At 48.1% G+C, this 14,243-nt stretch overlaps 2 protein-coding genes across 2 annotated transcripts in view; one reads left to right on the forward strand and one right to left on the reverse strand.

Annotated features, from left to right (window-relative positions):
- The first annotated feature begins 1,975 nt into the window (after positions 1–1,975).
- Positions 1,976–2,371, forward strand: LOC119385430 (tigger transposable element-derived protein 6-like). The gene has a single exon (XM_049413988.1). The coding sequence runs from the start codon at positions 1,976–1,978 to the stop codon at positions 2,369–2,371; it is 396 nt and encodes a 131-aa protein (XP_049269945.1).
- Positions 2,372–3,390: 1,019 nt separating this feature from the next.
- The window catches only part of LOC119386590 (H/ACA ribonucleoprotein complex subunit 4), a 48,558-nt gene continuing 37,705 nt past the window's right edge, over positions 3,391–14,243 (reverse strand). The window contains exons 11-14 of the mRNA XM_037653876.2: positions 9,865–9,959; positions 6,578–6,608; positions 3,687–3,770; positions 3,391–3,501 (exon numbers count right to left, since the gene is read on the reverse strand). Of these exons, the coding sequence (XP_037509804.1) occupies positions 3,430–3,501; positions 3,687–3,770; positions 6,578–6,608; positions 9,865–9,959 (282 nt within the window). The 3' untranslated portion in view covers positions 3,391–3,429. The remainder of the gene's footprint in view (positions 3,502–3,686; positions 3,771–6,577; positions 6,609–9,864; positions 9,960–14,243) is intronic.

Below are 14,243 nucleotides of genomic sequence, written 5' to 3' on the forward strand. Positions count from 1 at the left end.
CCGTAGCTTGTCCTCACTAGTCCAATTATTGAAGACGGCGACGCGATCGTACGCTTCTAGCCAGCTTTCCGGGTCCTCAAATGACGATCCGCGGAACGTTGGCGGCTCCCTGCGTTGTTGTAGTACGACTGCCGCGGGCGATGGCACAGGGGCTGTCATCGTTGCCGCCGTCGTGGTCATGGCCTGTGTCTTCCGGGTCTTATCAGGTAGAAGCCCGTACTCTGGTGCTAGACCTCGTTGTCTGCGGCTGGCTCGCTGGTCGGGGTTGGCGTCGACGTCTTCTTTGCGACTTGGACTGGGTTCACGGCTTGACGGGGGCGTCCGGAACATGAAGGAAAAGCGCCTCCACCAGATGTCACGGGTCGTGACGTCGTCGAAGACCGCAGGCGACGTGTCCAAGATGAAACTCTTTATTTGGCTGAACTTGTGGCCGAGAAACAGAAAGTTAATTTACAGCAATACACACTCTATGCACTGATAGTGGCGAACAGAGCGTCGACCGTCGATCAACTGCACAAGCGGTGAAGCGCGTCGGCATTTATACACGTGCCGTCGAATATTCTAGCATTATCGCTGGTTGTCGCGCAAACTCTGGAATAAGCTCGAGAGTTCGCGTCTTGCGCGAAATCTTAACAAAACGATCTACAATAATCGCGAAGCTTCTCGAACAATAAAGCGCGGTCTGCGCTGAGCGTTGCTGACAGTCTTTGTGGGCGAAAACCGAATGCAGCAAGAGTGATAATAAGAAAGGCACGTGGCAATAGCGCACTTGGCCTCGCACGCGGCGAGTGCGCGCCGAAGAGGCTCGCATGCCACCGCTGCTTTCGCCTGCTGCGGCGACGCGGAGGACCGGATGGGCGCCTCTACGGGCAGTGGGGCAGTCCAATATGAGGGTGCGCCGCCTGTAGAAAAAGCACCGGGGCGCCTAAGCCGCCGCAGCAGCAGCGCTGTGTGCACTGTGCCGACCTCGCCTATTCTTCGCTAATTTGGCCACGTCTCCAGCTCCACCGTGTGCACGTGTTCCGAGTCTGGTGCTTACCAGCGTCGTTTTCCTTGCCTGTTGTCACTGTTCCTGTTCTGTGGTCACTGTCGCCTCTATCCTCCTGTCTCCGCACGCGCGGACATCGTAGCACGCACGATGGCAGACCGTCCTCCAGAAAGCGACACCCCAGTGAAGAGGAAGCGAACGGCAATACCGTTGGAAGTTAAGCGTAGCATTGTGAGAGAGCACAACGCCGGCGAGAAAGTGAGCAGCTTGGTGCGCAAGTACGGCCTGCCGCAGCCGACAGTATCCTGCATCATTCGCAATGCACTCAAGCAAGCCGAAAGTGGCAGCCATGCCAGTGCTAGCGGTGCTAGCCACGCAATAGATGACGGCCGGAAAAGGGTTAGGCACGGGGCCTACAAAGACGTGGAAGATGCACTGTACCAGTGGTTCCTTAGCGCTCGCGCTATGAATTTGGCAGTCAGTGGTCCCATTTTGGCGGAGAAGGCGAAGAGGTTCGCATACCTCCTTCGCAACACTGATTTCCAGCCTGGGGGTGGCTGGCTGCAGCGTTTTAAAGAGAGGCATGGCATTGTGTACAAGGCAGTCGTCGGAGAGGCAGGCTCGCTGGATGTAAATGCTAGGCAGAAGTGGTTGGAGGAAGTACTGCCCTGCATCCGTGAAGCCTGCACGGACCGACACCTGTAATGGTGACGAAACTGGGCTGTTCTTTCAGATGCTACCCTCAAAGACGCACGCGCTCAAAGGCGATGCCTGTAAGGGCGGCAAACAGAGCAAAGTGCGAGTGACAGTTTTTTTTCTGTGCTAACATGGACGGCAGCGACAAGTGTCCCGCCTTTGTGATAGGCAAGTCGAGGAATCCTCGCTGTTTTCGTGATGCCGCGAGGATATCTGTTCGCTACCGCCACAACAAGAAAGCGTGGATGACGCGCGAACTTTTCCGTGAGTGGCTGGTCGAGTTCGACGAGGATGCAGCGCGAAGGCAGGAAAGTGGTGCTGGTGCTCGACAACTGCACCGCCCATCATACCGCCCAGAATCTGTCGAACGTGGAGATTTTTTTCCTCCCTCCCAACACCACTGCGGGCTTGCAACCCATGGACGCAGGAGTGATTGCTTGCTTCAAGGCGCTGTATCGGCATCGTGTTTTGAGCAGGCTGGCGCTGAACCTGAACATCTACATATGTGAACGCCGACCTGCGCCAGACTTCAAGGTTTCGCTCCTGATGGCCGTGCAGTTCATTTCTGCAGCATGGGCAGAAGTCGGCTCCTCCACCATCACGAATTGCTCCTGTAAGGTGGGCTTTGCTGGGGATTCCAGTGAGGCGGAAGTGGAAGGCCGCGACGCTCCTGCCAACCAGAAATGACCGAACTTTGGTCGTCGGTGAACGGTGGTGATGGAGACGCATCGGGACTTGAGGAGTTTTTGCACGCCGACGACGCAGTAACAACAAATGAGTTCACCGACGAGGCGATCGTCGCTGCGGTCACCAACGCGGAAGACGACAGCAGTGACGACGAGGAGGAACCGGAACCCATGCAGGTTGTGTCGCATCAGGAAGCGCTGCAAATGATACTCCCTGCGCGATTTTGTGTTTGCTAAAAACCTTCCGCTCGGCCACGCGCAGCAGTTGGACGCTTTGCAAAATGGCCAGTAAGCAGTCGAGGCTGACTGCTCACGGTTATCCACCTGCTAAAAAGTGAAAAGTGTAAGCAACTTCCCCCTCATTAAGTGCTCTTGTTTATCATGTTCCCCCCATTAAATGCTCTTGTTTGTCACGTTTTCTTTGTTATTTTCGGCATAACCCGCTTATAACAATAATCGGTTATAACAATCATATTTTCATGGCGCCTCAATATTGTTATAAGTGGACTCGACTGCATGTTTGGGAGAATGAAATGGTGGGGTGTACTGCATTGAATCGCGAGATGAACTTCAGTAGCTTTTTCTTGCCATGGGAAGCAGAAGTGCAAATTAAGGTCAAAGTTTAATTTTAGTCTTTCATTACGCCCTGAGCATCTTAATGTCAATGCACGCTGGCTCAATAAAATTTACTGAAATGTTGTTGCTAGCTTCATAGAAGACAATGGAATTCATTTTTATCTGCAAATAATTATTCAGACGCCCTACAGCAGACGGTGCAAAAATCTACAACTTCAAGGCATGTTAGAGTAGGAACCTCAGGGCAGCGTCACGAGAAGTATTTTTTTGGTCTTTTCTGGCTTATCAAGCACCTTCACGTGGCAAGAGTGGTGCTTTTAGTATTGTGAAAGAGTAATTAAAATGCGAGGGAAGTAATTTTTCTCTATAAGTTACACCCCTCTTTAATGATCCCCTCGAATATGAAGATATCAGGGGTTGTATGCCTTCAATGAAAGAGCCAGCTTGTTTCTCTGGAATTTATTTGTCACCATTGCACCAGAGTCACTCAGACTCGTCGCTTGACTTGTGCTTCTTCTTCTTCTTCTTTTTCTTCTTTTCCTTCTTCGAGGGGGTCTAAAGGAAAAGAAGCAGCATTAGATCCCTCTGAACTGGCTGAGGTGTGCCATGTATAAACGAACAGGAGCCTGCACTAACTTTTTTATGTCAGAAGCCACACTAAATCACTTGCTTTTCTATAAACCACTGTAGTCAGTGTGACAAGTATGAAGGCCTAAGGCTGCTAGTGCACAGACCCTCACCTGTTCCTCAGTTTCACTGCTGCTCTCCTTTGCTTGACTGGTATGTGCATCTCCAGAGCCATCCTCAGCTGAGCTGTGCTTCCGCTGCAACATTGAGTGCAACCTCACAATACTGCAAACACTAATGGCCACCGTAGTTGTGCGCTGGGTTCCCCTTTCGGGGGGTGTGTGTGTGTGTGTGTGAAGGTTCGTTGAAGTCCCCCCTCCCCCCCATTAGGTGAAAGTATGGGGCAGACTTTACGCTCCCCTTCCCCCCTCCGCGCACACGCCTATTATGGCCACAACACTTCATAGTCTCTCCTGATCACCTTCAATCAGACAAGTGGTCCTCTCGTAGCACTACATCTACGATGACACATGCCTCACAACAAAAATAATGGCATTAAAACAACGTAGACATTTTTAGGAAATTGCAGATTCTACATTCGCGTGTTGCAAATATAGCCAGTATCAGCGAAACTTACAATGAGTCACAGTAACAGAGCGAGAAGGACCCACTGCATCGAAAGTCTATTTGTCTGAAGTGTTTAGCGCAGAATTATCAAGGCGGGACAAGAAGGTAGAAGATGTACACTTGTCCCGTCTTGATAATTCTGCACTAAACACTTCAGATATGTTGTACCAATAAGGCTAGAAGTCAGCCCTTGCTGAAAGTCTATTGTTACCACAGTGCGTTATGAAATGGTGGTTCACATAGGCAGAAAAAAGCTGCCCATTTTCTTTCCATTTGACAAGCTTTCTTGGTTACTTGTGCAAAAAGAAAAAAAAGAAACACTCTATCAATAATAATGAAATAGATTTCCAAAAATTCACTAGCACCTCAGACTCCAAATTATTGGCACTTTATGACAGTCTCTTATAAATCCAACATATTGGTCTTAGCTTTCTTAAGAATTTCTTTTAATATGGACATTGTTCCAAGTTCAAAGAACACCACATTCCTCACAAAGATCAAAGACAGTTATGACTGCTGCTGAAGGATGCTGCAAATGTCCGACAAACTTCGCATTTCACCCAATTAAAAAGTGCACCTTGCAATTCGGCAAAATGGGCACACAGCCTTAAAGGGCCCCCAAACCACCTCCGATAATTTTCCAAACATTTCAAGAAAACACACGTATCGCGTGCAGAATGCCGTCACGATCAACGATGCCACACATAGCAGTGCTACAATTCCCAAAGCAATCCCTTCTCCTCTCCAGGGCAACGTGTGCGACATCAGCATGTTGAATCTGTGATGCTGTCGGCAAGCGATGCTATGACTGGTCGAACAGGAACCTATGACTTCCGGTTAGTCTGCAAGCAGCTGCACACGCTTTTTGCTGTTTTTTGTCGTGTTGCCTGTGTATGCAATGCATGCTTGCTTGCGAATCGGCAACTGCGGCTCATAACGCAAGTGCCAAATCGCTAACGTACCAACATACTTGCGCAGGACGGGTAACAACGAGCAGGCAAACACTGCAAACGTACCAACCATAGGTCGGCAAACTCACTCATGAGTCGACTCACACAGACTCACATTGAGCCGTGAGTCTGAGCAAGTCCGGATGAGTAATGTTTTCGTGAATTTGAGTCCGAGTGAGTCCAGTTGAGGAAAATTTTTGTGAGTCTGAGTCAGAGTGAGTCCGGATGAGGAAAGGTTTGGGGAGTCTGAGTCGGAGTGAGCCCAAAGCGTGATATATATTTCTTGAGTGAGTCCGAGTGAGGTCCACATTTTTTGTCGACATATGGTCCAATTTACTCAACTTCAGCATTACTGTCAGGCTTATGTCGGCTTATGTTTATACTCACAGCTAAGCACACATACTTCAAAGCACTAGCTCTCATATGCCATCTCAATATTTATTGATCAGAGATATGGAGATGGGTTCTTTTGACCTTCCTCTGGCAAAATCTTTGACGGGAAGTTGTTGATAAAGATATCTTGTGCAAGTCATCTCTTACAATAAAAGTTTCTTTACTAGATTACAAACATTGACAACTTGTACTTGAAGATATGAGAATAAAGATGCCAAGTAGAGCACCAATTGTTAGATTTTGGTGTTAAAAGCGCATCAATGCTATCATTGAGAAAGTTAAATATACGTTAACGGAATCATGAGTCGACTCACTCAGGCTCAGATCGGGCTGTGAGTACGAGTCTGGGTGAGTCCGGATGAGGAAAATTTTAGTGAGTCTGAGTCGGAGTGAGCCCTAAGGGCAAAATATATTTCACGAGTGAGCCTGAGTGAGCTCCACATTTTTTTCCAACCTATGGTACCAACCCACATCGATGGCACGATCTCGGGAAGGCAATGACCAAGGCTCCTCATCTCGAGCAGAAGTGCTCTTGCATGGCGTGTCACCACACGGGTCTATTATGCTGCTATCCTTGAAGACACGCGCACAACACAAGGCCCATACTGGCACGATTTTTAGGAGCATGGGCCGGCACGGCAACAACAGCGGTTACCCGAGAAGCACGGAGTTGACGGAGTCGCGGCAACCGACCAGAAGTGCACACTGCTTCAAAGAGCGTGTCAGCGATGACAGTATGTCATGTGAGATTGAGAGGGGCACTCGGCGAGGAGGGCAAAGCGACTTTGGGACAGGAGACCAGCCGACGAACAGAGGGTAGCGAAGGAAAGAGTGAAACGAGCAATTGCTGCGTTTCGATCATCAAATGTGTGCAACTCCCCTATTACGGCACCGTTTCGAAAAATTCTCGCAGCGACGTGTTCATTGTAGTGCACAACTGTCACACCACAACTAAATTTCGAACTCTGGGTGGTTTAGGGGCCCTTTAACAATCTCTGCGGCACTTCAGGAAAAGGGTCAAAGCAACAATGGTCTGTACAGAGAGCCAGCATTCGAGCTAGTGTAAAAGGAAACTGAGTAGCATGCTCTCTCACCTTCCCGCTGCTGCTGTGGCCACCACCCGCCCTGCAGAGAGAGAGAGGGGGATTGTAAGACATGACAGCATTCATCACAGTAAGAAAAAATATTAGTATTTGCTTTACAGCGAAAGCTGTTATGAGATCACAACAGCCGATTCTGGTGCCATATTTGTCCGCCGCAGCCATCTGTACCGCTATTGCGCGTAATAAAAAATAACGACATGAGAAAAAAATTTTCTAGGATTGGATGGGATTTGAACCCGGGGCCTCTGCATGGCAGTCGAGTAATCTACCAGAGAGCCACGCTGCTGCTTGAAACTCCTTTGCAAGAAGACCCTATACAGGCGTCATGTCGGACAAGAAATCACATTAACATATGTAATACAGTGCAGACCACTTATAACGTAACCGCATATAGTGCAGGACCGGTTATAATGCGTTCTTTTTCGACTCCCGTTTACCCTCCCATAGAACCGCATGTATACGCATACCGCTTATTGTGCAGTCCCCCAAGATGAAATACCGTTTATAATGCGGTTGCGGGAAAATATTTCCGACAAACGCGGTAGCGAGTGCGGTTCTCAAAGGAGGTACGCCGCTGGGGAGGGAGCGACGAGGTCGTTACAAAGGGCGAGGGCACGCACAGTGAACGAACGAGGGGCGGAGGGAGGAAAAAGACCGCGGCAGCGCTGTGCGAGCTCGCCGAGTGGGGAAGGATGGTGGTTGCCTAGGCGACGGAGTAGCCTTTGCACCGGCGGCGGCAACGCTCCGCGGCCGCTTGCCGGCAGTGCGTTCCGCGTGCAACGTACGATCGCGTCCTCATCAAGCGCGCTTTAAAGCAAGTTTCCTGTCGGGAAAAGCGTCGTCGTTATCACACTTGCTACAGATATCGCGTTTGCTACCTCGTCCGCAAATTGAAAAGTTTTGCGGCTTCATGACGCGGGCTTTCGCCTTTTCTGCCAGTGCGCGGACTTAAACCTTGGCGGTCTTTTGTCGCCGTTGATCTCCCGGCCGCGAACACTAACTTCGTATCACGCGCGCTGTTCTTGGGTTAGTGCTTGAGTGCGATCTTTTCGACCTCCGATCTTCTTGTCTCGGACAAACTTCCCGCGACTACATGCTGAACCGCAGGCTAGGCCTAATCAGCGTTGGTTGCTTTTCGGTAGCGGTCGCGGGCGATAAAAGTTGCGGTTTGGTGCGGAATCAACGAAACTTTTTGCGATGGCTGCACTTGAAGGGAAGGGGATCATATCGTTAATGAAAACGAGGGCATGGTTGGCACATGCAGCTCTCGAATGGTGGTTCCGGATTCGATTGCAATGTCTTCGACATCGCGTGCGCGCCCGTGAAATCGAACGATCGGTACCGCTCAGCACGTGAAATTTCGGTCGTGATTCGACATGGTTTCGGTGTAATGCGCATATACCTCGAGGTAGTCAGCGAATTTCCGCGATGGCACTTTGTTTTGTTTGCTTTTTTTCCCCGTGTTCATTCCGTTGGCAATGCGGGTCTTTGGCGGTTAATTTTTGAATATTCGGAGATTTAAGTGGTAGCAAGCGCCCCAAATCGCATATGTCGATTATCGGACACGCGAGGCTACATGCTCAACACGTTTTGCGCAAGTGCAGACTTTGAAAAAGGTTGTTTTGGTTACAGTGCGGTACCGCTTATAGTGCGGATATTCGCGACTCCGGCGACTTACGTTATAAGCGGTCTATACTGTACAGTCAAACCCCGCTACAACGAAATTGACGGTGCTCGGAAAAAAGTTCGTTGAAGTGAACATTTCGTTGTAGTGAAATCGAAAAAAATGTAGCTGACCTGAGCTAGTAGAACAGAGAAACATTTATTTCCAAAATTCAGAAAGTGTCTGCTGCTTCCTTTGCTTCCCCAGCAGCGTCATGACGTGATTCTCACATATGCAAAGCGACGGCGCGTTGAAAAGCACGCAAAACAACGGCTTCCGCGAACGAACCAAACAGAGGCACGGACGCACAACACGAACTGCACAGTTGCACTAATATGCTAACACTAGCTATTCGCAGACAACGGCGAGATGCAGGCGTGCTATTGCGGAGCGATGACTTACACCTTATTCTATGCTATTTTTATCCACCACTCGCGGTTGGCTGATCCCGTTGATAACGCGGACGAATTGTTGCTCCGACCACCGGTTGCACTGGGCAATCGTGCAAAGCACGAAAAGCATTGGCATTGGCAAAGGCATCGTTCCCCGATTGCACCCCAGGGCTGCTCGCGTTGATAACGCGGATGTACCGTTGCTCTGACCACTAGCGAAGCGCGAAAAGCACGAAAAGGCATAGGAAAAAGAATCGTTCCGCGATTGCACTCTAGTGTGGACAACTGAGCTTTGGCTTCGAATTGTCTATGACTAAGAAGCAACTCAAGCCAGTTGCGAAAGCAGGGCAGTCTGATCACCGTCACTATCAAGCAATGGTGGCCCCCATGCTCTGTCAACAGCGGCGGTTTCTGGTGGTGCCAACACGCGATTTAGACTTTGAATTACAAGTTGATACAGTCAGGGATGCAACATCTGCTGGCGCAACTGTTGCATCCCTGACTGTATCAGTTCAACACTGACCGCCATAAGGCAATTGGACTGTTCTGAGACGAAATCAGCAACACGCTGCTCCAATTCAAAGTGGCGGCCGTGACGTGGCCCACGGAAACCGTTTTGGCCGTGATTGCACCTGAAAAGGAGCTCTTGCTGGAGCCGCCACTCGAAGATGGTCGCCTCACTCATGCCGAGGCTTCTGGCAGCAGCTGATTTCTTCAGCCGTCAAAATGGCCCACCTCTTAAAACAGCCATCGTACTGAGCACAAGATGTTCCCATTACAACGGGAGCCGAAGGGGAGTTATTGGCTTGTAGTGGATTAAAATGGCATTCAGGTGGCATATGTTGCCAACATAAATAGCGAAATGGTCGAAACCGTAGTTGACCAGAATTGGGTGCATCACTGCACTTTTTAGACAACTAGAATTTTAGTATTCGATTGCAACGTGATGGTTGACTTCAGGTAGCAAAAAACTTTTTAAAAATATTCGCGTTACATTCGAGTAGCATATTTAGATGCACTTCAAATATTGGATGCCTTTTGTGGCCCTGAAAGCCTGCCAGTTGAGAGCCTACAACTTGAGCACAGCAAAAAAGCATGAATTTGTTTCTTTCAGACAATTTCACAGTCCCTAGAAAGTCGAAAAAAATGTATGACATTGACTGACATCGCATTAGTGTTACACGACAGCGACACAGAAAAAGACTGAGAACGGCAGCACTCACGGTGCTCCCTCCTCGTATCCACTGGGCGTGTTCTCATTGGGTCGGCCATACTTGTCCAGCTTGCCATCCTTGATCATCTGCTTCTTCTTCAGTGCCTGCAATGGGGGCACATCTTCCATCACCACAGTCAGGCACTAAACATAGTCCCAGACAAACAAACGCTGCCAGAGTCTACAGAAGTAAAAGCATTTAACATCCTCTATTGCGAGTTTCCAGACATGCTGGTAAGCAGAACACCAACTGGCACAGTCAAGCAAATGATGAACGTTGTCTCTTTGTTTTACCGTCGAGTGCCCCCAAATTTTTGCAGAGGTCACCAGAAAACTTCACTCCAACACTACCAATGCTGGATGAGTATGGGCCCCAGTCCACAAGCACACTTGAGCCTCGTTATCACAAAATGAGATAGCTGCACCCCTTTTCAAAAGACCAGGGAGCAGTTCTTGTCCCTCATGTGAGGTATCTCTCATAGGCAGGTGCCACACTCTCAATTTCTCATCGACCCCTACTTCAATGTAGGCACACTCTTAAACTCTATGGTCTCTTACATGAGTGTCTCTTGTAAAGGGGTTCAACTGGATAACAAACGAGTGAATGTAACGAAGTAAATAAAACTAGCCTTTAAAACCCTATAAGCAATACATGCATTCAAAACCTCATTTTAGCGAAGTAAGAGAGACCAAGCATATAATCAACAAAAATCACCTCTGAAACCGAAACATCCCCATGCCATCGAGGCGACCACATTGCTTTCTTCAGTGTTCGGTAGCTGTTTGGTGCGGTGCTTCAAAATTCCAGTGTCCCAACCATACTGCCCCATGGAGCCACACGCAAGAAGCGGCGCGGCGCACACTATTTACTCACACTAATGCCTTCTTCTGTACTATCACAGCACTAATGAGGTGGCTGACATGTACTCCTGAGGAAAAGCCCAGAGAAAAGCCCTTGATAGTTATTCAAGATGGCTACAAAGCCCTTCCTTTAAATTTCCCCTCCACGAAATGTTAAAAGAACGTTGAAGTTCATGTTGCCAGTATAGACCGCATTAATTAAAAATTAACAGTGTGTTGTAAATTAACAACACAAGCATAAAAAAATATATATATTTTTTTTACCCTATGGAAAAATAACTCAGGAACAGAAATAAAAAAAAAGCACACGAATGTGGAAAGCAGTTGTTGAGATATCATGCTTTTCAGTACCACTACCAGCCAAACAATCCATATTGAGAAAACGTGCCTTGAAAATGGAACACATGTGGTTTTATGAAAAAGCTCATGCAGAATAGCTGGAAGTGTCCTTGTCCACTCTTTCCTTGTTCCACCTTCCTTCCAGCGTCTCTTGCTGGTGTCTGCTGTTTTCTTTTTTCCTCAGGCATACAGCATCCTTTTCCAAAGCTCGCAGGACAGCTTGGTGTCATCGCTGGTGTCCCTTGGAGATCGATGTCTCTTGCTTTGGATGCTTTGCGGCACCCTGTGTTGAATGGAAGCACTGCTTCACAAAGTGCTTTTTCAACAGCCATCAGGGACGCATGTTGCTCCATTGGTATCATAGTGGAACGTTTGACTCTGAAGCATTACGAGGCTTGGCTCCCTAAGCAGTGCCGAAGAAGAGACTTACGTGAAAGCCATTAACAGACAGGCAGCATAGCAGCAGGAACAAAGTGAGGAAGATTTTGCGCTTGTGCCTTGTCTCGCCGTTTGCCTCAGTCTGCAGTTTTATCGCGGCACTGCGATTCCGTTCCCTCGGGGCAAAGTTCATGGTGAGGGTCTTGGTCGCTCGACATGACGTGATGATTGTTGCCACTGTTGCGTGCTGCATTGCAGCCACATTACTAGAGTTGAACCATATAAATTATTTGTCAGTTTGTCTATGACAGCTTTTGTCAACTTTCCCTTCCTGCTCATTGGCTTCTCACTTTCCTGAATGATGTTCCGTAGTCCAGTCTTTTAAACGTGATTGAGGCACTAATCCTTTACAATGGAGACAAGCTGTAGACATCCTCTTCTGTTAGAAGAGAGAAGGCATGGCTGTCTTCATGAAAAACAAGCACTGTGTAACGCCAAGTGTGCACTGACGTCAGTCTCTTGAAAAGAATTAGGGCTGCCTGCACCTACATGCTTCCACTTTGGCATCGGTGTTCTTCTGGCATATGTGATACTCCTGCCACCTGTCATACTCTGCATCCCCAGGTTTGGGTCCCATCTGGCATCCAAGGCAGTGGTTCGAAAGAACCACAGCATCTAAGATCAAACCTGTATGGAACTGTAATTGCTCTCACTCCAATGTGAGACATGTGCCCACATTTGTGCCAAGTTCAATCGTACACCACAGCAATATACAGTAGACTCCCGTTAAGACGAACTCGAAGGGACTGCGGTCATCTGTTTGTCTTATCAGGAGTTCGGCTTATCAGAAGTGCCCCCAAAAAGGGAGATGCTAACATGCCAAGTGCATCCAAATATGTTACTTGAAAACACTGTATGGAGTAGACTTACAATGGGGGCAAAAAGACAAGAAAAAACATTTGTTTGGCTCTTCTAGATAGACGCTATGCCTTCAAGCAGAGTATTTACTAGGGGTGTGCGAATATTCGAAAGTTTCGAATATTCGTCGAATATTACATTCGAAATATTCGTATTCGATTCGAAAATCGTGTATTCGAAAAGTTTCGAATATTCGATAACTTCGACATGCATAAAATAACTCGTCCTCCACATTTCTGCTGCGTTCGTATAGCTAAAAACGTTGCCGAGAGGAGCGATAAACATCGTAAGTACACGGAGGCACGATATCTGCCTGCGACGAGCGCCCCAATACGTATGATTTATTGCTGGTGCATTTCCGACGTGCAGCGCTGTTGGCGATCATGTAACCGTGCATTTTCAATATTATGCGGCCGTAACGTGCCGCACTACCACTCGTTCACTATGCGGGACCACTTCTGAAGAAAGACAGTGACCCACGTGACTGGTGGCGGACTGTTCAGATACCCCAGTCTGGCCAAGCGAGCGTGCCTTTTCAGTGGCAGGGGGGGAGGGGGGGGGAGGGTGTCTCCGTTACAAGGGAGCGCCTGCTGCCTGATCATGTGGAGCAACTCATATTCCTTCATGATAACATCTAGCCATTACTTTCATTGTGCCGTGATATTTGCTTGTGTTGTGATGTGCATTGTGCTAGCTTGGACATTGTGTTCTGGAGATAGCAGTGTATGTTGTGTTGCCAGTCAGGCTGTTAATGTTTTTTTTTTGTTTTTTTTTAAATAGCTACATGGTAAATAAAATATTGGTACTGTTGAGGCATTTTTCCTTCGATATTCGATTCGATATTCGAAGGTGGGTATTCGTATTCGATTCGTATTCGAAAAATTTGATATTCGCACACCCCTAGTATTTACACAAATCTTACGAGCACCCGATTTCGCTGGTTGAAAAACAAAATTTCTCATGAAGATATTGCTACCACATTTTAATGATAAAACTGTAGCACGCTCCTATGTTGGCGATTACAAGAAGAGAGAGAGAAGCACAGTTTTCCTTCAAATAATGTAAAATTTATTGTCCTGGCAGTTTCTTTTCTTCTGTGAGCCTGTTTTGCTGGCTCTAAGATCGCTTCTGGATACGCCTCGGTCGCGTGTTGTTGCCTTGACAAAGTCATGATAAGCTTAGTTGCTTAAGAATGTCTGCAACATTTTCTTCGAGGTCCGGATATTTTCCCGTTTTCGGCGCGTAGTAACTTTTCCTGATCGACGTGCAGCTGAAGATATCCCATTGCGCTACTCACGGTCACAAGCCTCGCGCACACGAAAAAGACACGACGCAGCTATATTCAGTGTACAAAATAGCCTTCCCTTGTCGTGCACTTCCATAATCAAAATGGCTCATCACAATTTGCACTTCACTGGGAACGGATGAACCAACCGCGAACTGACCACAAAATGTGCTCGGCCGCCATTGTGTGATGGCGATGACAATGCACCTCACCCCTCTGATGGGAGTGCGCGGCAAACGTGGTCGATTGTAATTCACAGAGCATTTTTGTTCTCGTTGTCGCTTTTTCTTTATTTTTTTCCTTCACTCCCTTTGCGTTTGCCCCTCTGACCACGGCAGAGGGGCCCCAAGCTCTTGTGTTCTGTTCTCCTTTGTACTCCAGCTGGGAAACCGAAGAACGGGGACGGAGGTGGGGGGATACAAAAGGACCCAATGGCTTGGGGGTCCCAGTTGTAAATCCCCCTACTCTTTTTATTGCTTTCTTTGCTGATAAAGCCCGCACAGCGTTGTTCGTCTTAACAGAAGGGTACAGTTGGGCGGTTTGCCTTAAGCGAATTTTTTTTGCATTGAGTCTATGGAAAACCAAACAAACGGTTTTCTGTTGTTCGG

Source organism: Rhipicephalus sanguineus, chromosome 3 (genome assembly GCF_013339695.2).
Source record: "Rhipicephalus sanguineus isolate Rsan-2018 chromosome 3, BIME_Rsan_1.4, whole genome shotgun sequence".
Lineage (NCBI taxonomy): Eukaryota > Metazoa > Arthropoda > Arachnida > Ixodida > Ixodidae > Rhipicephalus > Rhipicephalus sanguineus.

Excerpts from the sequence above, each read along its gene's own strand:
- LOC119385430 (XM_049413988.1), top strand. The coding sequence starts at position 1,976 with ATGCAGCGCGAAGGCAGGAAAGTGGTGCTGGTGCTCGACAACTGCACC.